Source organism: Sorex fumeus, unplaced genomic scaffold (genome assembly GCF_029834395.1).
Source record: "Sorex fumeus unplaced genomic scaffold, SorFum_2.1 ptg000197l, whole genome shotgun sequence".
Classification (NCBI taxonomy): domain Eukaryota; kingdom Metazoa; phylum Chordata; class Mammalia; order Eulipotyphla; family Soricidae; genus Sorex; species Sorex fumeus.
This window is the reverse complement of record NW_026606254.1, coordinates 276381-303131: the sequence shown is the minus strand read 5'-3', so window position 1 is coordinate 303131 and position 26751 is coordinate 276381. Positions and strand designations below refer to the sequence as shown.

The 26751-nt window shown below is 42.2% G+C and overlaps 1 protein-coding gene across 1 annotated transcript in view; it reads left to right on the top strand.

Annotated features, from left to right (window-relative positions):
• LOC130017467 (NUT family member 2G-like) overlaps positions 1-25601 on the top strand; it is a 57667-nt gene extending 32066 nt beyond the window's left edge. Inside the window, exons 8-9 of the mRNA XM_056108170.1 lie at positions 24522-24574; positions 25469-25601. Of these exons, the coding sequence (XP_055964145.1) occupies positions 24522-24574; positions 25469-25601 (186 nt within the window). The remainder of the gene's footprint in view (positions 1-24521; positions 24575-25468) is intronic.
• The last annotated feature ends 1150 nt before the right edge of the window (positions 25602-26751 follow it).

Genomic DNA, 26751 nt, shown 5'->3' with positions numbered 1-26751 from the left:
AAATAAAGAATACACATTCTTCTCCAGTGCTCATGAAACATTTTCAAAATAGACCATGTCCTAGGCCACAAAACATACCTAAATAGAATCAGGAAGATAGAAATAGTATCAACAATCTTTTCAGACCATGATGCACTGAGAATAGGAGTGAATCACACACAGATACGGAGAACCAAATCAAACACCCGGAAACTAAAAAACTCAATGCTTCAAAACGAGTGGATCAGGAGGGAAGTCAAGAATGAAATCAAAAGATACTTGGAAACAAATGAGATTGAAGACACGAGCTACCAAACTTACGGGATGCAGCAAAAACCATTTGAAGGGGAAAATTTATAGCTCTGCAAGCATATCTCAGGACAGAAGAAAAGATGCACATAAACAACCTGACTTAACAGCTCAAGATATTAGAAAAGGATCAACAGAAGGAGCACAAATTGTGCAGAAGGAAAGAGACTATAAAACTTGGAGCAGAAATCAATGACGTGGAAACCAAAAAAAAAAAAAAACCAATTCGAAAGATCAATGAAACCAAGAGCTGGTTATTCAGAAAATAAATAAGATAGAAAAACCATTAGCAACACTCACAATGAAACAGAGCGAGAACCCTAATAAATCGAATCAGAAATAAGAATGGGGATATCACAACAGAAACCAAAGAAATTCAAAAGATCATCAGAGACTACTTTGAAAGTCTGTATGCCACCAAACAAGAGAACCTAGAAGAAATGGATAAATTCCGGGATTCCTATTACCCCCCAAGGCTGAATCAAGAAGATACAGTGTACCAGAATAGACCCACTCACATCAAGGAAATTGAAACTGTAATCAAAAGTCTTCCCAAAAACAAAAGCCCAGGTCCAGATGGATTCACTAGCCAATTTTTCCAAACATTTAAAGAGGACCTATTGTAGGTTCTTCTCAAGATTTTCCAGGAAATTGAAAACACAGAAACTCTCCCAAACAGTTCCTATGAAGCCCATATCTCTCTAATACCAAAAGGGAACAAAGACACCACAAGAAAAAGAAAACTCAGGCCGATATTCTTGATGAACACGGATACGAAGATACTCAACAAAATAGTAACGAATAGAATTCAACAACTCATCAAAAAGATCATACACCATGACCAAGTGGGATTCATCCCAGGGATGCAAGGATGGTTCAACGTTTGGAAATCTGTCAACATAATCCATCATATCAATAAAAGAAAAGATGAAAATCATATGATCATATCAATAGATGGAGAGAAAGTATTTGACAAGATCCAGCAACCGTTTATGACGAAAATCCTCACCAAAATGGGGACAGCGGGGACTTTCCTCAATATAGTTAAAGCCATCTACCACAATCCTACAGGAAACATCATACTCAATGGGGAAAAACTGAGAACCTTCCCCCTAAGATCAGGGACGAGACAAAGATGCCCACTCTCTCCACTACTGTTCAATATAGTACTGGAACTACTTGCAATATCAATTAATCAAGAAAAAAGATATTAAGGGCATTCTTAGGTAGGGAAGGAAGAAATCAAGCTCTCACTATTCACAGCTGATATAATACTATACTTAGAGAATCATAAAACCTCTACCAAGAAACTCCTTGAAACAATAGACTTGTATAGTAAAGTTGTAGGCTATAAAATCAATACAAAAAATTTCATGCTTTCCTATACGCAAATAGTGAAAGAGAAGAAAGTGACATAAAGAAAACAATCCCATTCACAATTGTACCCCAGAAAATCAAGTACCTAGGAATCAGGTTAACTAGGGAAGTAAAGGACCTTTACAAAGAAAACTACAAAATGCTTCTTCAGGAAATAAAAGAGGACATGAGGAAATGGAAAAATATCCCCTGCTCCTATTTACAATAGCCAGAAACTGGAAGAAACCTGAGTGCCCAAGAACAGATGAGTGGTTAAAGAAACTTTGGTACATCTACACAATGGAATACTATGTAGCTGTTAGAAAAGATGAAGTCATGAAATTTACATATGTGGTACAACATGGAAAGTATCATCTAAGCAAAATGAGTCAGAAAGAGAGGGATAGACATAGAAAGATTGTATTCATCTGGGGGATATAAATTAACAAAATATGAGATTAATACCCATGAATAGCTGAGATCAGCACCAGGAGGATTCCTCCATAGCTTAGAGGCCAGCCAGGTATTCTAGGGGAAAGGGCAGTTCAGATAGAGAAGGGAGCACCAAATAAAGGGTGTTTGGAGGATCCTCCCAGGAGGGGAGATGCATGTTGAAAGTAGACTATGGACTGAACATGTTTGCCACTCAATGCCTCTTTTGCAGACCACAACACCCAAAAGGAGAGAGAGAAAAAAAGGGAATGCCCTGCCACAGAGGCAGGGTGGGATGGGGGGATGGGGGTTGGAGGGATATTATCCATGGTGGTGGAAAATGGGTACTGGTGGAGGGATGGGTGTTTGATCATTGAATAATCGAAAGCCAAGCACAATAATTTGTAATTCTACACCTGTACCTCATGGCGTTTCACTAATAAAAATTTTTTAAAAAATCCCCTACTCATGGATGGGGAGAATTAACATTGTCAAAATGGCAATACTTCCCAAAGCACTGTAAAAATTCAATGCGATCCCTATAAGGATATCCATGACATTCTTCAAAAAAATGGAGGAAATAATCCTGATATTTATATGGAACAATAAGGCCCCACGAATAGCTAAAGCATTTCTTGGGAAAAAGAAAATGGGAGGAATCAACATCCCTAACTTCAAACTCTACTACAAAGCAGTAATAATTAAATCAGCATGTTACTGGAACAAAGGCAGAGCTGTAGACCAATGGAACAAAGTTGAATAGACTGACATCTTCCCCTTTGTAAACACACAAAAAATAAAAAGGCCAGCGGTCAGGCCATTTCCCCACTCCTGGGAGGTCGATGGTGATGGTCAGGCGAAGGAAGGAAACGAGGGCCAGGCTGGGTGGTCTTAGCAGCGGTTTATTACATGGAAGAGAGGTATGTCATGGAGGCCCTAGGATCTCTCAAGTTCAGTGTCCTAGAAGGATGAGACCTTAAAAAGTGCTTGGGGAAGAGAGCATAGAAGGGATTACGGAGAGACAAAGTAATGGGAGTGACTCAGGAGCACTGTGATGGGTGCAACCTGATAAACCTAAGCTCCTTGTACTCCAACATTCCCCCAAGCATATTATGATCTAATTTTTAATAAGGGGACAAGGAATGTGAAGTGGAGCAGGGAAAGCCTCTTTAACAAATTGTGCTGGCAAAACTGGATGGCTATATGCAAAACAGAGGGCTCAGAACTCTACCTAATGCCATATACAAAAATAAGATCAAAATGGATTAATGACCTCAACATCAGACCCGAATCAATAAAGTTCATTGAAGACAAAGTTGGCAAAACCCTCCATTATATGGAAGCTAATGATATCTTCAAAGATGTCACACCACTGGCCAAGCAAGTGAAAACAGAGATAGACAAAAGGGACTATCTTAAACTAAGAAGCTTCTGCACCTCAAAAGAAACAGTGACCAAAATACAAAGACAGTCTACAGAATGGGAAAGGATATTTGCCAAATTCACATCCTTCAAGGGTTTGATATCAAGGATATACAAGGTACTGATTGAACAACACAAACAAAAAACACCCAACCCCATCAAAAAATGGGGCGAGGAAATGAACAGAAACTTTCTCAAAGAAGAAATCTGAATGGCTAAAAGGCACATGAGAAAATGCTCTACATCATTAATCATCAGGGAGATGCAGATCAAAACCACAATGAGATATCATTTCATACCACAGAGACTGGCCCACATCTAAAAGAACAAAAGCAACTGATGTTGACTCAGATGTGGCTAGAAAGGGACCGTCCTTCATTGTTGGTGGGAATGCTGAATGGTTCATCCCTTTTGGAAAACTGTATGGACGATTCTCCAAAAATTAGATTGAGCTCCCATTTGACCCAGCAATACCATTCCTGGGCATATATCCCAGAGAGGACAAAAGTATAGTCGAAGTGATGTCTGCACTTGTTTGTTCATTCCAGCTACTGTTTACAATACTGGAATCTAGAAAAAACCTGAGTGCTGGAGAACGTGACTGGTTAAAGATACTTTGGTACATCTACATATGGGAGTACTATGTAGCTGTTAGAAAAGATGAAGTCATGAAATTTACAGGAGACAAAAACACAAGAATAGCCGAGATTGGTACCAGGAGGTTCACTCCATGGCTTGGAGGCCAGCCGCACATGCTAGGGGAAAAGGCAGCTCAGATATAGAAGGGAGCACCAAGTAAAGGGTGTTGGGAGGATCCTCCCAGGATGGGAGATGCATGCTGAAAATAGATTATAGACCCAATATAATTTCCACTCAATGCCTCTTTTGCAAACCACAGCACCCAAAGGAGAGATAGAACAAAAGGGAATGCCCTGCCAGAGGCTGGGTGGGATGGGGGGATGGTGGGTGGGAGGAATACTGGGATCATTGATGGTGGAAAATGAGCACTGGTAGAGGGATGGGTACTCGAACATTGTATAACTGAAACCCACGTACAAAAGTTTGTAAGTCTACAACTGTACCTCATGGTGATTCTCTAACAAATTTTTTAAAAATTAAATAAAAAAGCTACTCCAGCCTTACCTTCCCAATTAAAATACCAAATGCGCTGAACAAACACGATGACTTCAGTACATGTATTGCAAACCATAGTGCACAAAAGGAGAGGGAGAGAGAGAAGAAAAGTGTCTGCCATAGAGGGAGGCTGGAGGGCTGGAGGAGGTATATAGTGGCAGATTGTGGGAGGAAAACAGGGCATATCGGTGGTGGAAATGTATAATGGTAGAGAGATGGGTGTTATATCATTGTATGACTAAAATCCAATCATGAACAGCTTTGCAATGTCTGTCTCACTAATATTAAACAAAAAACTGAAAAAGAGAAATGAAGAAAATGAGACATTATGGGGGGGAAATGTGTTGATATGTGTTAGAATTTTCTATGTATGAAACATTGCTGTTGAAAAATATTGTAAAATTATCAAACAGTGGCTAAAATAAAATTTAACACTAAATATTTAAAAAATTTTAATATTGAATTTGCTGTCTAAAATAATTGGTCATTTTACAACATGCCAACTTAACTATACCTAATATTATTCCTTGTATTGAATTACTCTGTATCTAGTTCAGTTTTTTTAGGTGGGTGGTGTTGGGTCCACTCCCACCTTGCTTAGGTGGTGCTCCTAGCTCTGTGCTTGGGAGCAATCTGCAGGGAGCATATGTAGTGCCTGGGAATCAACTGCAGCTGGTGACATGCCAGGGAAATGTCTAAACCCTTGTGTGACATTCCAGCCTGCCTTCGGGGATTTGAAACACAGTGTTTGCTTTTTCCACGTCCAAGTGCAGAGCTGTTCAGTCTTTATGGTGGTGGGGACCACCAGGCCACCCAGAGAGTGCTCTAGTGCTCTTGGGGCCTCCCTCATCTCACCTTGACTTGGCCAGGGGGACTCTTAAGTCTATTTAGCTCCCAGTGTTGAGGGAGGGGCGATGCAGTGCCCACATCAAAGTCAGGTTCAGCACCTGCGAAATATGCATCACTGACCAATGAGCTAGCATTGATTAAGAACCTAAGAAATAAGGGTCGTGCTAATCCAGTCAAAACCTATTGAAAATTAGGGTACCAAATAAATAAGGCCTCTAATAAAGCATTTTGTGTCCAGTCCCAATCCTCAGGAGCAGTGGCCACCGGCTCTGTGCTACCTGCAGGGCTAATGCAACAGCCAAAGTCAGTGTCAGCTCACTGCACAGAGGTAACAGACTTCGACCTCTGGTCAACACGGCATTCCTCGGCTTCGGCACTGCTGGCCAGATAGTTCCCAGGATGTGACTGGGGTAGTGCTAGATCTTTTCGGTCACCTGGAAATCCTCAGGAGTAGCTTTCTCAACCTGAGTGGTGAGTCTGCTGGTTTCCTTGAAGTAAACCTACTAAGACACACTCACACACTTGGTGAATGCAAGCTCTAAATATGACAAAAAGGGAAATGACTGAAACATTGTTTTCTCTTCTCCTCTGCTAGTAATTCACGAAATAATCCACAAAGTAATGGGTTACTTTTACTTCTGATAAATAGTGCCACTTATTTGCATCAACACATTAAGAAATACACAAGTTCCTCTCATCTAAAACTTAGTTTCTTTGGATTCAGGGTAAAAGTTTAGAGCAGGGTGATTTTTTCTGGGGACATCCTGTCATATTCCCATACTAGAGACCTTCAGGACAGTTTCGTTTAACCTTTTCCTGTTCATTAAAGTCTTGTCACTTGTTTCCTTTGGGTCAGAATCTGTTCCATGATTGTTCTCTTGACAACTTATATTACTTCGGCATTCAAGTGTTCAGAAACAAGAGTTCTCATGACAGACAACAAAGCAGTAGTAGACAGAGAATCAATTCAATAGTAGCGAAGAGAATCAACTATTAGTTATCTGGAAATAAAAATAACTGAGTCACTTGGGAAGAAAAATATTTCCACTTTCATCAGCCACTGCCAGATCGAATGGCTGCTTCTCCCGAAAAGGAGCATTACTTGAGACCCCCATAACCATGCCACTGGACTCCGCACCAGGCTGTTTCACACGGAGCACTTCAGAGGGGGGCAGGTGAGAGCCCTCCCCGCCCCAAGAGACCCAGCTCTGACAGCCAAAATCTCCACAACCCTACCACCCTACCGCCACGACGCTGTGGGGTCATTCCCCACATGCTCAAGCGGAGTCTCACACATGAGTGAACATATTCCTGGAAACAGCATAAAACACCCCCTGCCCAGTCTCCATAATTACTACACCACATTTTATGTGGTTCAGATAGTAGCAACAAATCATAGAGGGAAATATATAGGCATGTATATATTTCTTCACAGTTTCCTATATGAATAATTTTTGTAAGCATGTTCAGCAGTACTACATAACAGACAATACGAAATATATTATTTCAGTTGTGTTTGGGACAGGGATTGGGGCTTCCGATGGAAACATCCTGAATTTGGTGGTGGTAAGATGTAATGGTGGTGGGATGGGTGTTTGAATATTCACAATCATGATCATCCTGTTGTTCATAGATTGCCTCGAGCAGGTACCAGTAACTTCTCCTTTGTGTAGCCCTGAGATTCGAAAAAGTGCCACATTCAAGGCCCTTTCAGGTTTAGGGGAATGAGACCCATTATTGTTACTGGTATTTGGCATATTGTGTATGCCACGGGGACTTTGCCAGTTTGAATATTAAATGTAATCAAATATTGTGAACTAACTTATAAAATAAAAAAAAAACCTCCACTTTCTTACCGAACTCATTTAGCGAGGGCTACATTATGTATCATTGTATTTCTAACATAAAAAGCTCTGCTTTATTGTTTAAACTTTTTATCTATTTAAACTGTTTTATCAAGTATAAAACTACAAGTACCCTAAGAATTATCTTTGCAGATATTTGTAAGAATATCTTTTGGCTCTGTAAAAATACTTGCTGTTGCTAAGGTTTCTTGTGCTCTACACTACATAGATGTTCTACACTAGAACTTTGTAGAAAAAATTTATTTCTTGTTTGTGAGTAGGCCATCTCATGTCAAAGACAGGGTAGCAGAATGCTTGCCACAGGACAATGTTGTGTCCTGTTCTACTCATGCAGTGCAACTCCTTCCACATGAGCACATGCAATGGTGTTATGAAATAACATGAAAACGTGGTCACAAGTTCTCTCATGTATTTACTAGATATTTGCAACATAGTTCTAATAGTAAAATAGTAAAGGTATTTAAAAACCTGTTTTAAAAACCACCTTTTCTCAAATTTTCACACATGGACAGACAAGACAGCATTGTGGTAAAGCAAAAGAGACAAAACCAAGTTTCCAATGTGACAAAGCTTAAATCTGAAACACAGGTACAATAAATTTTGCAAAGGATCAACGATTTTACTTACAATTATATATCTTATGATACAGAGTAAACTAGGCAGAAAGTCTGCTCTGTACTGCAAATTAACTGGGATACACTGTCCAGCCTTCAGAATTTAATTTCTAGGAAGACAAATATTAAAGGGTTTAATAAATAATTCACTTAGATGATTATAAACAAGCAAGACTTTGGGGCCAGAGCTATAGTACAGCAGCAGGACATTTGCCTTGCATGTGGCTGCCCCGGGTTGGATCTTTGGCACCCCATGTGGTCCCCTGAGCAATGCCAGCAGTAATTCCTTAGTGCAGAGTCAGGAGTAACCCTGAGCAATGCCTGGTGATCCAAAAAGCTCGGAAAAACAAAACCAAAAGCACATTTAAAAAAACCACAAAAGAAAACAAAATAAAAAACTAAGACTAGTTTGGGACATGGTAACAAAGCTGACACATGATAAAATCATCTTCATATATTGCACTTTCAGGTACTTTGCAAAATAATTAGCAATATCATCTTTAACACTGATTACAATATGTTCCCACAGTTCTTGCTCAATTATTTTTAAAAATTTTTATATTTATAAGGTTGTTCACAATACTTTATTACATACATTCACTATTTCAACACCAATCCCACCACAATTATACCTTCCCAGCATCATTATTTCGAATTTTCCTACCTCTACCCAAGCCTGCCCCAAAGGCAGAGGCTAAATAATTGATTTTGTATTGCTTATTATAAATAATAGACTTAAAATTATCCAAAAAGACTTCCTTAGAGGAAAGTGTGTGAAATTTGTTGTATCTCACCAGCAGCCATTAAGCTGCTGTGTAGGAAATCACTAACATGTTGTTACAGGTTGAGCCTTGTATATATATATATATATATATATATATATATATGTATATATATACACACACACACACACACACACACACACACAGAGATCAGTTGCCTTCTACCTTATATCCCATCAAATGTAAATCTCTGACTTCTTTATTTATTGGGACGATAACTGATGCTACTTGGCTCAGTGTTTGGGTAACTCCCAGCAGTGGTTGTGGAATCATGTGTTGCTAAGGACAGAACTGAGGGCTCACATATGTAAAACATGCACAACAGTCCTCTTAGCCATCTCCCTGATGTTCCTTCTTTATATTTATGGGAGATGACTTGTACTAAATATTGAGAATGGGGCGAGGTTTAGGTAGGCTTCCCAGTTTAGTGGGTATTTTGAGTATTAGAAATGATGCTTTCTGAAATGCTCTCATTCTTTTTCTTCATATAGTTTGTTGTGGGCCTTCTCTTTGTCTTTATTTCCCCCATGCTATTCAATTTTTTTTTATCCTTAGCACTTTTACTTTGCATGTGGGCCCTGGTCTGGGAAGGGATCTTTGGTAGGTCACTTTTGACTCTTCATGAGCTGGACTAGACCAACTCTTTCGAGTCTTTCCAATCCTGCCTATTTCTTATGTCATCATGAGATGGGTATACTTGTTCCAGTGCCAATAACTATTCTCTAATTTGCTGGTTGTATTTTTCATTAAAGTTTCTTTTTTGAAAGGGGTGGCAGACCCTATCAGATGCAGCCTTTTATTCTCTCTTGCTTCTCCTTTATTGAGACCTCTATTTACATGCAGGTTTTGTGGCCATTGGTGATTTGCTAGTATTCATTTGTAGTTTGTGTTTCCTTTTGTTATGAACGTTGCCCCAGTTTCCTTATTTCTCTAGTTCCTTTAGATAGAATAAATGCTTTAATTTAAATGCACAAGGAAATTAATCTACAAAAGGCAAAATAACTTTGTGAAAGATATAGGTAGGGCTGGTGATAACCAATTTCTTTATGGGGACTGTCCCTGGCATTGCCCAGGTACCTAGTGGTACTCAAGCCCTGTGCTGGAGACACCTGTTGGCCCTGCAGTGTGTGGTGTCAGGAGGTGTTGGAATGAGCCTAGGCCTACCACGTGCAAGGCAAGTTCTCTACTACTAGATCCATTTCTCCAATGCAAGAACTCATTTTTGTATTTTACTTGTTAGTCAACTTTTTTTTGACAGTGGTTGGGGTGGTATTTGGGTTTGGGGATCATATCCAGTATTGATTAAGGCTCTCTACTATGATTTTTAAATTAAATCACCATGAGATACACAGTTATAAAGCGGTTCATGATCCAATTTCAGTCATACAATGTTCTGAACCTCATCCCTCCACCAGTGCACATTTCCACCACAAGTGTCCCCCAGTTTCTTCCCGCTACCCGCAACTACCAGCCTACCTCTATTGTAGACAGTTTTACTCTCTCTCTCTCTTTCTCTCTCTCTCTCTCACACACACACATTGTGGTTTGCAATATAAATATTGAGAGGTTATCGAATTTGTTCCTTTTCCTACTTTTAGCACTCAGTTCTTATCCGAGTAATCATTTAAAACTATTGCTGTCATAGTGACTCCTTCTCTATCCCAACTCTAGGTACTTTCCTCAAGGGATCACTCCTAGCAGTGTGCACAATGTTGTGCTTCCATATATGGTGCTAGTGATCAAACTGGGGTTGGTTATGTTCAAGGAAAGTGCCCTAACACTTTTTTTTAAATATGTCTGGCCCCTCAACTTTTTAATTAATTATTTTTTGAGAGAAGGTGGAATTGCCAATGATAGAACTCCGTACCTCTACACTGCAAGCATGTATATCATGCATATATACTCATGTATATCACTGAGTAACAAGTAGGCTGGTAGTACAATATGAGGACCTGAGATAATTCAGCCTTGCTTTGGGGACCGTGTGGTATCAGGGATCGAACGGGGGTTGGGCACATATAAGGCATGCACCTTAATGTCTACTGTCCCTCTGGCCCCCATCTAATCTTTTAAATAGCAATAAAATACAGCTTTACAAAATTCCAGCATATACCTATTTCTTATATAACAATTAAAAATTACAAATTAGTCAAAGGCATATCATGTTTTGTTTTTTTTTTCTTTTTGGGTAAAACCCGGTGATGCTCAGAGATTACTCCTGGCTCATGCACTCAGGAATTACTCCTGGCGGTGCTTGGGGGACCATATGGGTTGCTGGGAATCGAACCCAGGTAGGCCATGTTGGCTGCGTACAAGGCAAATGCCCTACCTGCTGTGCTATAGCTCCAGGCCCAAACATTTTTAAAAAGGAAAAGAATTTCTCAGTGTTCCGTGTAGGAACCTGTCAGCTAACAAGTTTCAGAGAAATGACTAAAGCAACTTGGATGATGCCAACAGAGAGGAGGAGTTCTGGTTCTCTTGCCACTGAAAAACAAATTGTCAGGGACCCCATATGCTCTCTTCCAGGGAAGCTATTAACCCCTTGCTTCCTGGGGAATGGAAATCTTGGTAAAATAACGGTGAGTTTCTGAGGATAGATAAGAAAGACGAGTAACTCCAAAATATTTCCTCCCAGCCGTCTAAGACAGAAAAGTTGCTCACTCCTCCACACGCAGAGTAATATGCAAAGAAAGTCTCAGCTCACCAGATGAAGTGGGGTAACAGGAAAGAGAAAAAGATGGTAAGCAGGGAAATGAATACCAGATCCTTGGGAATTCCCCAAAAGAAAAACACAAACACTACACATGGGTGACTGATTAACCCTTCCCCACACTGAGTAGGTAGGTGATCAGTCTCTCCCAGACCACTGAGTGAGAACCATTGTGAAAGCACTGCTCAGAACAGGCAGCACTCTGTGGGCCGCTTGGGGCCAGTCCTGGCACCTGAGAATCAACTCCATCCAGAAGGGAAACTCACTCCCCACATTCTGAAAAGGACTCAGAATCCAAACACTCCCTGGGAGAGGAGCTAAGGGCTTTCCTGGAAGTCTGTCCAGGTAAGAAGGTGTTAGGGAAGGTACCTGTTGTCAGTGAATCTCATTGATCCCTTGCCCACCTCGCCAACTTCTCCTGGAGTCTGTGGGCTGCTAAGGAAGGCTGGTACCCTTAGACACCTTCTATTAGGATCCAGGTCTCATTTCAGCCACAAAACCGGGAATTCCAAGATGTCTTAGCATCGTACCAGGGCCTCCAAATGTAACAGTTCGATTAATCCATCACAGCAAAACAAACTTTAGGACATTAAGCAAAGAGAGTGAATTATTTCATGTCAAAACTGACCACAACCAGTAATGTTCTGGAACTGTAGCCAGACAGAGGCACTGAGCACTTGACATAGGAACATTCCTGAAACCACTCACTGGGGGCAAAGAGAAGAGGAGCAAATAAATGGGGCTTTTCAATTGGTTGTGTTGTGACAATACACTAAGTTACACTGAAGCACGAGGGGTCTTAGTTGTGGTTCCTGTTGCTCGAAATCTTTGTTATGGACACATTGTTTTAGGTCCCAAAGAGACATCTATTAATTGACTAATTGTTTCTGTGACCCTTGCCTACTTCTCCACCCGGGTAACAGGTGGGTTTGGGTCCTTCTGCTCCATTCTGAACCAAGACTTATTACTGATGACCTGTTCTTCTCTGCTAGGTTCCTAGAATGAGCCACTCAGAGTTCCTGCCTCTGGCTGTCTCCTGGTTGCCTTTGCTTAGCTCCCGCTCACATTTCTAACTTTGTTGTCACCATAGCAATACACCATGAGAAGGTATTTCTTAATTCAAGTGGTACAGCAGAAACAGAGCAAAAGTACAATTTAACCCTTACATATCAAAGCAGCCTGAGACACCAATGGGAACAGTACATCACTGCTCAGACCACCTTGAACCCAGAGTTAAACCAAAAACTCACATGAAACACTAGTAATAATGAAAAAATTAAGAAATTTCACCATTCTCTGGACAGGGACAGAAGCCCAGAACACTTCTCAAGTGCATCATAAATTCTGACACTGACTGACATGACCTAATGCAACAAAATGCTCTACATAACCACTGAACTACTAAAGCATCACAAGAGTCAATGAACCTACAATAAGACCGAGGGGAGAAACAATAAGTAATTGAACAGAAGAGGTAAAGAATAAAATAGTAGGACTCAGCATTAGAATGGAACAAGCCAAAATTGAATCAGTGACACACTTGGCGGTGGGTGGGGGGAGTATGATTCTGACAGCAGGTCAACCTGTTCTTTCAGTGCAAGCACATCAGCAGCCTGCTGGTGTCTTCATTGCTGCTGTGCCTTTGGTCGGACCCCAACAACTTGGGTCCAAGTTTACCAGGAAAGTAAACCAACAAAAGTTACATATGTGGGAGCCACACAGACAAACCCCCGCTGGCTCAGCTATACAGGCTCATTTATTGGCCTTATTTTCAGAGACTCATAAATTTCTAAAGAGAACAAAAGCCATAGTTAAGGCCGGTGGTGCACTGTGGGAGAGCAGGCGTGCCCTGCATGGCATATGCCAATTTCTCTGGAAAAGATGGAAACAAGGGCCATGATCTAGAGACACAAAAGAGTCTCGAACAGAGCAGCTCACTGCAGAGATGCCTCCAGAATTCAAGCCAGACCAACTTCACTGACATACCCAGATTTTGGGGGCGGGGAAGACATTGTCCCCCACCTGCCCCCTAAACCCCACCTCCCTGGTGGTTGCCAACTTTCAGAACCCAGAGAGAAGTGCAGGTAAGCGGGTTCAGAGACAACAAACTCCTGGCATCAATGGATAGGGGATGGGATGGTGCCTCTATCCCCAAGGGACCCTGGATGTCACGCCCAGAAACTGCCTCTGGCTGCTACTTAAGCTCCATAATGGCCATGATCCAGAGACACACAAAAGAATTTCTGAATCGAGCAACTTGCTGCAGAGATTTCTACACACCCCACTTATGTAGAATTTTAGAATTCCAGGAGCATGCTGCCGCTCCTTGACCACGGGACATCTTATTCGAGTCATAACAAGCAATACAAAAGAGAGTATAGGGGAGATTGTCTGCCATAGAGGCAGGGGGAGGGGTGGGACGGTAGGGATACTCGGGACATTGGTGGTGGAAGACGTGCATTGGTGGAGGGATGGGTGTTTGATCATTGTATAACTGAAACACAAATAAGGTAGTTTTGTAATTATCTCACAGTGATTCAATAAATTTTTTTTAAAAGACAGTACACATGTCCTCATCAATAAGCAAGAGATGGAGGCCAGAAAGCTAGCAAACCAGGTAGGGCACTTACTTGCACATGACTGATCTGTTTGATCCCTTGTTCCCCATGTGGTCTGCTTCGCCAGCCAGGATTGTTCTCTGCATGCAGATCCAGGGTAAGCCCAGAGCACCAGTGGATGTGACCCACAAACAAATAAAAAAGAGGTCTAGAAAAGAAAATTTGTAAATAAATAATGTAAGCTATTTAACTGACATCAGAAGAGAAAAATCACTGAATTATAGAATTGAGAGAAGGGCAGTAAAGAAACAAATGCAATAGTGTAGTGGGTAAGGTACTTTCTTGCATGAGGCTGACTTGGATCCAATATTCAATATCACCCAGAATCCTCCAACTCCCACCAGGGGTGACCTCTGTGTACAGAGCCAGGAGTAAGCCCTGAGCACTGCTAGTGTAGACCCCCAAAAAATTAAAATGAAAAAAAATCAGTAAAAAACCTCCCCAAGCAAAAGTACAGATCCAAAATGGATTCACCAACACTCAGCCAATCCAAATTAGATCCTCAGCACTCCTATGTTTTCCCAAGCCCCCTGGGTGTCACTCATGATCACTGAGCCAGCAGTAAGACCTGAGCTCTTATGGGAGTGATGCAAAAAAAACAATACCCTAAAAATCAAACTAATATTCACAACAAATGTAAAAAATTACATGAGTATTATCAGTCATTTTACAAAGGAAAATAAAAGGACTCCGGAAATGGGAAAACACTGCATGTTTGTCGATATAAAAAACTAACATTTCCCAAATGATAATACCCAAATTATACATATTTCATGCAGTTGTTCAAGATTCTGATGACATTCATCAACAATTTAGAAAATTTTTTAGTGAAATTAATACAGAATCATAAAAATCCCTGAGAACTAAAAGCAATTGCAAGAAAAAGGAGGGAAGGAATGCATTTCCTGACTTAATATTGTGCTATAGTAAATTTTCCCATTATAAGGATGTATGGTTGTCAGTGAGACCCCAGAAATACTCAAAGGGGGCATGGTGAAAATTAGTTAGCTGGAGGTGGTGGTGGTGGTGGGCATAGCATGAGAGTAAAGGGTTAACCAATAAGATAGGGAGATATAGGAAGAATCAAGATTGGAAGGGGACACATTAAAGAAACGGTCAAAAACAATGTTGCAAAACATAATATTCAAAATTATGATCTATTGAAAGAAAAGCAAACTCTCAGGGCCATGGGGTAGAATTGACAGCACACAGATATAACACAGATATATACACAGATATTTATTGAAAGTCTATGACAGAGTTTCTGGGTACATAAAGTGGGGCAGGCTTCTTCAACTAACATGTTGGGAAAACTGGAAAATAACATGTAAAAAAAGAGAAATATGTATCTCATATCCCCCCAAATGTAATTCAAAGTGGATTATAGACATTGAACTTGGTCCATAATCCATACAATACATTTATGAAAGCATATGCAGACCTGTCTAGGAAAGGAACCTCATAGGTGTGTGCAATGGTTTGACTTCTCTGGTAAAAGAAATAAAAATACAAAGAGGATTAAAGCAAATGTACAAGTGTTTACAGAACAAAAGAAACTTGGGATAAAATTTTCAAACTGCCCAACTTAGTGGGAGAAAATATTTTCAAACATATAACAAATAAAGGACAAATATCAAGATGTATAAAGCATGCAAAAGCTCAAAAAAACACAAATCATCAAATCAAAACAGGAGAGAAGTGAGACCCATCCACAAAGAGGACATACAAATTATCAATAAGTGTATGAAAACATGTTTAGTATCAACTATTACCAGGTAATTGCAAATCAAAACAATGAGATATTATCACACACCAGTGAGAATGGCATATGTCACAAAGAGTAGAAACAACCACTATTGGCAGGAATGTTAAAAAGGTTCCCTCACGGGGAAAACGATCTGGTTCCACTTCTAGGGAAAACACTCCAGAGATTTCACCAAAACAATAAAAATATAATTTCCATATGATTCAGAGATTTCACTTGTTGGCATTGTCCCCCAAAAAACAAAAAAAAATATGAATTTGAAAAAATATATGTATACCTGTGTTCATGGAAGCACTGATTAGAATAGCCAAGATATGGAGACAACGCAAACATCAATGATGGGTGAATAAAGAAGTTAGGACACACGTGCACACATGCAGATGTACACAATGGAATTTTATAAGCTATTACAAAATAATGAAATCTATGACTGGAGCTGGAATAAGTAACATGGATTAAGACAAAAACCTTAATTTCAATAAGTAAGTTAGTTGAAATAAGTAAGATGTATTAAGACAAAGCTCACAGGATGTCACTCATCTGTGATAACTGGGAGTCAGAAAACAAGGAAAGAGAGAGTGTCAAATATGGCAACCCCTTGGCTTGAATTGCAAACCTGAGATTACCATGCACTTGAGGGTGGAGTGGGACATAACAAGAGGTAGCACATGGATAGGGGTGGAAAATCTTGGGCACTTGAGTGGGGTGAACTGCAATGACTGTAATAATAAACACTGTTCCCCAAGAAAGCAATGGTTAGAACTGTTGGTTATTAATTCTATGCTAACAGGGAAGGCACACATGACCTGCAAAGATTTAAGTTAGACCAGTCACTCATCATCCTCATTTAGGAGGACTTGAAATGTTATTGACTGAAGCAGTGATGGTTTCCAATGAGAAAAATTCTCTCTTGCTTTCACATGACTCAAACTTTGCACACAGGCTTATTATTTTAACCCTCTTAGGCATCCATAAACTCCTTTGGTGTTCAACCCACTTGGGAGCTAGATGGCAGTGGGTGCTGGTCTCCTGGTGGATTTAGGGCTCATTCAAGCCCAGAATGGGTGGAAGGGAACACAACAATCTATCTGGGGTCTCCAACTATAGAGTTGGAGTGCAAATAACCCAGAGCACTATCAACACAGCAGAGCCAGAGAATGAGAAATCAAATTCAAAGCAATGAAGGAAAAATATACACGCATATATATTTACTACATATATATATATAGCATTCAATGCATCACAATCTTTTCAAGTGCACATGGTTACATTTGCTAGGACTGATGATTTGTTAGACTACAAAAATTTTCTTAGGAATATCAAGAAGATCTAGAACATGCCAAGTAACCAATGTGAACACAATGGCAAGAAAGTAGAAATTAATCATAAAGAAAACTTAGAACTACATATATGCATGGAAATAAAACAACTCTGAACAGCCAATGTTACAAGAAAGAACGTTAACTGGAAATTAGAGAAGAAAAAATGAGACAAATGAAAATGGAAACACAAATTTCTAAAACAAGTGACATGCTGCTGAGTCAAGAGAAATTTCACAGCATTGAAGGCCTGCGTCATCCCCTGATGTAGGATAACATTCTTTTGTCCTTCCTCAGGTAGCTTAGGTTTGTCAGGTCACACCCATCTAAGGACACTGAACTTGTATTGTAAGCAATATCCTTTCTGTGTGGACACAGGAAGACAGTTAATATTATGCTTTGTAACTTGGGAGTTGATTGACTCCAAATAATATTTACTCCTGGGCATCTGATTTCTTGACTCAGTTGCCCTTAGTTCCTAGCACCCCAAGAACAGGGTCCAGACGAGGGATTGAATGGACCCAGGGCAAGCGGTGAGCTACCCTGGCATCGAAATGGGCCAGGCCAAAGCGCCACGATACTCAACTATAAGTTGACGGCATGATCATGGACAAATGCTGTCATGATCCAAAAGTAAGTAACGACGAGACTAGGACCCTGCTGGAGCTAGGAAGATTAACCTGGCCTGACTACTGCAGAATGTATAGTGAGATGTTCTCAGGAAGAACCAAACTAAGTTTATATCTCTTACTGTGCTCATACAGAATGACATTGCTAGAAATATTAGAAGTAGATTTATTACAACTATTTAAGTAGATTACTAACTGAGGGAAGAACACACCCTTGTTGGGATCCCACCCTTGAGCAGATCTCCTAGTAATCTGGAGTAATCTCTTTAGATGAGATTTTATCCTTAATCTCCTGGAGCAGTGGTCTTACCTCTCTTTGTTGATTTGTCAGTATTCAACCCACCTTTATGTCACCGCCTTACGTGATTGCTATATAAACTAAGACTGTAAGCTCAGAGAGGAGAGTCAGAGCAAGAGGGGCTCAAGCTTGAGAGAAAGAACAGCCATCCTGATCCAGGCACACACAGGACTCAAGAGCACCGAACGAAGGCGGTGAGAAAGGGCCATCCAGTGAGCCCATGAACACACAACCTTCAGCGTGATAAGATTTTACACCCTGGCAGCCAAAATCCTCCAGAACTCAACTGCTGCCATGTTCACGGCCGTTCTTCTCATGTTCAGGCCGAGACTCACCTATGAGTGAACGTATTCCTGGACAATGCGGCTGCGTCTCATACCTGACCCCACCCATCTTCCAAGAGTGGCACACCACATTTGATGGGGTTTAAAGGAGAAGGCCACCAATCCTATGCCTCCTGTTCATTGATATCGACTTGCTCCAGCAGGCCCAATAACGACTCCATTTTGAGACTTGTTGTTACTGTGTTTGGCATATTAAAACGTCACGGGTAGCTTGCCAGGCTTTTCAGTGCGGGCGAGATACTCTGGGTAGCTTGCCGGGCTCCCTGAGAGGGACGGAGGAATTGAACCCAGGTTGGCCTTGTCGGCCACATGCAAGGCAAACGCCCTACCGCTGTGCTATCACTCCAGCCCAATATATATGCACACAAGGTTCAGCCTTTTACAATATGTTCATAATCTCTTATAGAAGGGCTTAGTGGGTCCTGCGTGAAATGCAACAATCTTCACACACTTTTTTTCTAAGGAAACATTTTCGAGCATTTTCATCATTTTATTCAGAACAAACAATACAAAAGAAATCATTTTGGTTCTGCTTTGGGGCAGGGGTTGGGGTTTGGGGTGAAAACATCTGAAATATGGTAGTGGGAAGGTGTAATGATATTGGGATTGGTGATCAAATATTAAATGTAATCAAATATTGTGAACTACTTTATAAAAATAAAATTTAAAAAAAGAAATAAGAAAATTCTCAAATGAAAGGGAAAATTAGCCAATCCACCAATTGATTCTGGTATATTAAATAAAATTGACAAAAAAATAAGTAGCCTACAATGCTACAACTTGAAAAGTAAACATTTAAACGAACATTAAAATACAAAGAAGAACAGCTACTGTGAACAATGGTACACCAACAAATCTAAACAAGATTGACTCAGGATAAAAATACATAAAATAAAACCAGAAATAAACAAATGTGCCTACATCTGAAAGCTTCTGCATGGCAAAAAAAAAATCAGACTTCTTAAAAATCCAAATCAGACTTTCTTAAAATTGAAACACTTCCTACGAACTGGGATAAAACATTTGCAAACCATGCTTTTGGTAAAGGCTTAAATATTACATATGCATAAAGCGTTATAAAGCTCAACCAGAAAAACTCAACAATTACATACAATTGGAGATGAGCATCCATTTTCCCAAAATGTCTAAGTAAAGCCAGCAGACATCTGAAAAGATATTACTAGTCACTTGTTATCTAAGAAATGCAAAGCAAAAATTAAAAAGCAATGAATTTCAAGTCACAAGAGTCAGAAAGATATATATATCTTCGCTAAATATATATCTAAAAATAACTGATATATATACATATATGTGTGTGAGTGTATATATATACATATATATATATGTGTGTGTGTGTATATATATATATATATATATCTGGAAACAACCAGTACTGAGAAGGGGTGGTGTAAAAGGGGTGCTATTTCATTCACAGTCTGTGGGAACAACATTTGGCTGAACCTCTGTGGAAAAGTTTGGAAACTTCTCTAAAAGCAAGAATCACTCTATCACTGTCATCCTGTTGTTCAACAATTTACTTGATGAGCTCAATGAAGTCAGGTGCCAGTAATGTCTCCATTTATCCCAGCCCTGATATTTTAGCAGCATTTCCTTACTCGTCTTTCCCAATGATTGGAGGTTCTTTCAGGGGTCAGGGAAATAAGACTCATTATTTTAATAATTTTGGCATATCGAATACACCATGAGTAGTTTGCCAGGCTGTCCAGTATGGGCAGAATACTCTCAGTAGATTGCTGGACTGTCTGATATATATATATATATATATTTATAAATTTCCTCTATGATTTGTTACCTATTGTCTGAAACTATATATAAATATATATTTATATATATTTATATATATATTTATATATATAAATATATATATTTCCTCTATGATTTGTTACCTACTGTCTGAAACCCATCATATTGGTGCTATAATTATGGAAAATGGGTAGGGATGTGGCCAGGAATATGTTCACTCAGATGGGAGGCTCGGCCCAAGAGTGTGGAAAGTGGCCTGGAGTTGGGTAGTGGAGCAAGAATATAGGTTCCAAAAGACCTAGTGATTTCACATTTGCATGTTACCACCAAAACCCCTTAATAGAAAAGTCAAAATGATATATGCACTCCTATATTCACTGCAGTGCTAAGTACAATACTCAGAAAAACCCCAAATGGACACATAAACGGATAAAGTTGTAGTATAAACACAAACAACAGAACCCTACTCAGCTACAAGAAAAGGTAAAATCTTGCAGACTCCTGCAATTTGGATGGATGGAGGGCATCCTGACTAGCAAAATAATTCAGAGCAAGGACAAATATTGTATGATCTCAGCGTACTATTTAAACAAAAGAAGGTAATTTTAAAATCCTGAATGAAGAGAAAGTCTTGACTTTTGATTACACTAAGAAATCCTCAGTCAAGGAAGAAGCAGACTGAAGGTGATCTGAGGACTATGGTGGGGAAAGGCACCCACGTCGAGAGTTACTGATGACAACATATATGACCTTAGTTGTGCAATGCACGTATAACATGCTGAAAACCACATGCCATGACCACTACATATGTGCCTAACTTTGCAAACACACCAACACTGGACCTTCACTCCTCAGGTACACAAAGCAACTTAAACTCCCGAAGTTGCTCATGGGGAAAATGAAGGACACCCTTCATTCTGTGTCCTTGGGAAAGAATTCATAAGAGCTTCCATGACTGGCTACTCCCAGGACAGAGTGGACACACTCAGTGAGCTGCTGCCTTGTCTGCCCAGTACACCGTCTTCCTTCCCTCTGGGTTTTCTCAAGGTTCTTTCCAATTGCACTTGCCCTTTCTCCAGCAGATATTTATCATCCTAACAAATTCTTTGTGGGATGAAGGAAACTGAATTAGTGTTGCCATAATACCAGAACCACCACCACCACAGGTCCCTCATATTTAATGGGTCACCATGTTCAGCTTGCTCTGCTGGGCCCCAAATTTCCCTGACTGCTTACTGAAGTAAACAACCTGAAATGCATGTTTCTGCCACTTGGCCATCCTACTGGTTTCTTGGAACTGGTTATCACGATGCTTCAACTCAAACAGATCTGGGATGGCAGCATTACACCCATGTACTTGTGAGCTGACAATGGCTGGAACACTTCTACCTGTTCTCTGTAAATGAAGTGTCTGTGTCCAAAAGTACTACAGATAATGAACACACATTTTAAATATTTTAAGGCATTAAAATGTACAAAAATATAGTTTCACTGTCAATTTTGTAAGCTAAACTGAACCTTACGTATCTTTGTTGATATTTGCTTTGTTCTTGCATCTCCTGCTAACCTGGCTATCAATTGCACAACAATTGGACGTCATATTATGATTGATCCATTATTTTAAGTCACGAAAACTGTTTCATTTATTAACGAGGGTATAGTGATGGAAACTAATTGCTGGTTCCTAAAACGTTTTGGGAAAAAAAGGGGAAGCTTTTCTATGTATTCATTTTCTATTTGTGTTAGAGATTTTCCCCATTTACGACTGACCTGAGTTTCTTCAAGTTCAAGGGCTAATGTTTTTAATAAGAAAAAACTTTGTCTGCTTTTGTATCATACAAAAAAGCTCCACAAAGTAATAGGGTTAGTTTGCTCCTGCTGTTTTATTGCTGTTGTGTTTTGGGATTCTTTTGTTTTGGTTTTAAGCTACACTGACTGTGCTCAGTAATTGCTCTGCACTCAGGAATTACTCTGGCAGTACTCAGGGTACCATCTGGCATTACGGGGATGGAAGCCATGTTGGTCATATGCAAGGTAATGGCCCTGCCCACTGCAGTATCGCTCTGACCCCAAGAAGCAGTTTGAATGGTCCCAGGAGTCCTTTACCTCCCTCGCGCTCAGCATCCGGATCCGGAAACGACATGGCGCAGGTGTGCGGTGGTGCCCACAGCCTGGGGGAGATGCGCCCCTGCAGACAGCTGGACAGAGACACACACCTCTCTGTTGAATCTGATAGAGGCATGGGTGCAAATATCCCAAAGGGGAATCATTACACCCATAGCCTGTGGGACGTTGGCAGCTGCAGACCCCGCGCGAGTTGCAGGTGCGCGTGCGTGTCCGTTACCTCTAACTGCTTAGAACTGACCCAGGACAGCCCCAGTGCGCGCGCACCTACGGGCCGTGGTGGGTGCAAACTTCCACCAGTCACGAACGCACGAGAGCCTCCAGAATTATAGGTGGCTTTTCAGGACACAGCAAGGAAGCAAACATAAAGTCTTGCCTGAAGCCTGAGGACAAAGTTCAAGCTCAAAATCCATCTAATGAGAAATCCCTGGCTGAAAATCAAGTATAGCTTCTTCATGACCGAATTGGAAGTTTCAAGAAATTTCTCGAGTCCTCGTTCCCTCTGTCCAACATTGTTTGGGGAAGGATGTTCTTGATTTTGATAGAATTCTTATGACCTGGATATCCCTGTTGAACCAATGTACAGTGACAGAGCAACTGCTGGGAAGCGTCCGGAGATTGGTGTCTGCAAAGGCAGCTTGCCGCGCTGCATAGGATGGAATGATCTGACGGCTACTGACTGAGCAGGTCATTCCCTCCATAGAGGCCAAAGAGTGCAATGAATGTTGTATATGGGCTGGAGCGATATAAATGCATATTCCCAAATCCTTTCAGACTGAGATTTTGGGGAGATCTTATAAATCGTTCCAAAACTAGACTGAAAAATTATTTTCTTATAAACACTGAAGAAAAGAGTGTAGAGGAAATTTGAATCAGGTTTTCCCAACCACGGATGAAAATATGCAGAAGGTGACTTTGTTGCTGATCTGAACATTGAAGTCAGTTGCACTTCCTTTCTGCTCCACTTCCTAATTCAGACCTCCCTATTCCATTCGCCACTGAATTGCCAGACACTGTAAGGATTTAGTTAGGGCCTGCAGAATTTCATGCTGTGGGGATGGAGTCTCCTGAAAAAGAGAGAAGCCGTTTGATGAATATAAAAAAATCACTACACATGCCAGCTGGTAGAACATACATGTGCTTTTAACCAGAGTGGAAACCAATAATGAGTTCATAAAAAATGAGATTCTTTGGGGTTTCAGTACATAGTACATATCTAGAATTATGTTAACAACAGAAAACTACTTTGGTGTGGGAGAGAATTGTACTGACCAGAGAAAGTAGAACGGAACACCCAGCACTGCATTAAACACACATCATTGACTTTTGTCAAAGCTTAGCTTTGAACCATTAAAGATATTCTTTGATCCAACGTTTTATTTAGGAGGCAAATCATCCATAAAATATATTGCAAATGCAAAGAAAGTCAGTTTGAGTTTGGTAGCTGTTCCAACTTGAGGTTTCGTGGCTATTCTAGGAAGGATAAGAGCTTCCAGTAGAACCAAACTTTGAAAAAGCTAGTCAAACATGTTAGACAAATCTACATTACTTTCAGTCCTAGGGACTGGACCCTAAGAAGGATCAGCAAAACAAACAAACAAAAAAGCAAAACCCACAGCATTTGCTGAGGAAAACTCCGTTCAAATTGTGACCTACAGGGGTTCACAGGTCACTAATGACTGAATTTTCCAAAGAAAGAGTAGACTCTGTTGAAGGAGGTCATCAGGGAGAGAGGAAGGAGAAAGATTTGAGGGGCACACAACTAGACTGGTGGATAAAGTATTGAGATACAGCGAAGACCATGCCAACCTGTGTGCTGAGAATCGGGAAACTGTCTAAATTGCTGGAAGAGGCCATATGAGCTGTGCTGCAACTGACAAGTTTGAAGGAAAGTTCTTGTTCTGATCCTCCAATGAGATCCCTTCATGGAATGTTGCCCCAGCCAGGCCCTCCTGGGCCTCCCTCTGTACCATCTCCCTCTCACTCCTCCTCCCTCCTGTCCACAGTGTCTCCTGTGCTGCTCCCAGAGATGACCCATGAATCTTGGGGTCTTCGGCTCTGCTTTCAAGGTCTCGCTCTTTCTCAATCCAGGGCTCCCCCATCCACCACCCTGGGAACCGATCCAGATGCCCCCTCTGGTGACCTCGGTCATTGCTCCTGGCAACCCTCTGGTGCTGTCACCTTTCCCCATGATGCCTGTGGTGGCAGGAGCTGCTGGCCATGGACCCCATGTCCCTGGACCTTGCAAGGTCATCATCTAGGTCAGCCCTGAGGCAGGGCTTGTAGAGTCAGCCCAGAACCAGCCTGTCATCCTGACACAGGCTCCACTCAACTGTGGGGCCGCAGAGGCTCCATCAGCCATGGTCGGTCATCCTGCACCCCTCTACTTGGTATCGTCTGTGCTGGAGACCGTTATTCCAACTCCAGCTACTATTGTCACCCAGGTTGGAACGAGAGACCATCCTCCTCAGGCTCCACTGCCAGTGGCCCAGGTGGCTCCCATCATGCTTCCATGCAGAGGTGGACCACTGTCCCAGTGGGTTTGTGGGTAGAGTGGTCTGGCCACCACCCGAAACCAGGCATTGCCAAAAACCTCCAGCAGTCCCAATAGCATCTGTGAGAGCTTCCGGCACTGGCAGAGCTTCAAGGCCCTGACCCGGCAGTACATTCCTCAGACTCCGGACACTGAGGCCCTTCCCTGCTAGCTCATGTGAGTCCCTCAGGTGTTCTAGAACTAATGGTAGCTTCCCAGAAGGTACTGGTGTGACCCCCAGCGTAGGGTCCATGGGAGAGAATGTCCTCAGGAATGCCATCCCAGGGTTCTGGCTCAAAAGCCATGCCTTAAAGCCTCAGCTCAGTCCCCTCTCAGGGTTGGTCCTGACCTATGGAATGAAGGACAGACATTCTGTTCCTAGGACCAGACACAGCACAGATGCACCAAGGTTCAGACAGGCATGACTGCTCAGCCTTGGCGTCTCATGACTTATCCCCAGAGCTGAGGCTTGACACTAGAATAGCCACCAGTCTGGGGTGTAGGAGGCGAGTCAACTCTGGGAGGGGAGGGGAGACCAGGCCGCCATCGGGGGTCAAGGAATGGGTGTGGGGCAGCGGGGGCTCCCAGCAGACGCAGACCCTGACCGAGCCTGTCCTTGTAGCCCAGTGCTGCGCACCCTGGCCAGCCTGAAGCCCACCATGAGCCTGGAGGAAGGCCTGCGCTGCGCCCTGCGGGAATGGCATGGCATGAGCAACTTTGACCGCATGATCTACTACGACATGGTTGCCAAGTGAGTCAGTCCTGGGCAGAGTGTGGGAGTTGGGGCTGGCTGCGGGCCGGGGCTTCAGGGGTTACTTCCAGATGGCCAGGGGGGCCCTGGTATCCCCAGAAGGCCCGTCCCCTGCAGAAACTTGTCCTACCTGGGGCTGGGACAATTCTGCCCACCATGCTCTGGGGCTCCTGACCACAGTCTAAGGGTCACAGTCCCTTATTTTCTGTGACCCTCAAAGGGCTGATATGGGGAATCACTGGAGGTGCTGGGGTCTGTGCCCATCCATTCTCCATCCTCCTGAGGGCTTTTCCATGAGCATCCCCTGTCCTACCTCATCCTGCGTGCTCCAAGCCAGCCCGACTCAGTGGGGCCTGTACTCCCCACACCAGGTTCATGGAGTTTGAGGGTGAGGAAGAAACGGAGGCACAGAAGCTGCAGTTGAAGAATGGAGTGCAGGGCAAGCCACCCCCTGCCCCACCCAAGCCTGAGCCTCAGGGTGCTCAGGGTCAACCACTAGGCCAGCAGCCAGGTACAGACCCTGTTCCCCAGCTAATGGTCACAGGCCTGGGAAGGCCCTAGGGTTCCTGCCCTTCCAGGGAGCCTTCACTCTCCCATGTACCCCTAGGCCTATGCTCAGCGGCCCCCTGTTCCTGGCTTTCTCCCTCTTCCTGCACACCCCATGCTGCTTGAGGGTGTCAGACTCACTTTTGAAGTGGGGTTGGAGACCCTGGGGACACTGTGGGCCCCTCCTCCCATTGAGGTTATCCTCATCCCTCACGCAGTCACGGAATTATAGTACAACAGATGTAGGCACACACCTGACCCAGCCCACAGGTACCCATCCGCAACTCTGTGCTCAGTGCTATGTGTCTGAGGGCATGGACCTGGGTCCCCTCACATCCCTCTCTTCTTCCTTCCTCCTCAGCCTGTGTCCCTAAGAAGGCCATAACCCGGGCTCCGGCAGCCCAACCCAAGACACACAAACCACAGCGGGCCCCCAAGACCAAGGCCCCCAAGGAGATCCCCCCTGAGGCCGTGCAGGAGTACATGGACATCATGGACGAGCTGCTGAAGGCCCCCGACACAGTCAGGAGGGCACCCCTCGGGCGACGGGCAGTGGGCAGGGAGGAGCAGCAGGAGGAGGCCAGAACCTGCCCTGAGCCGGGACTCCT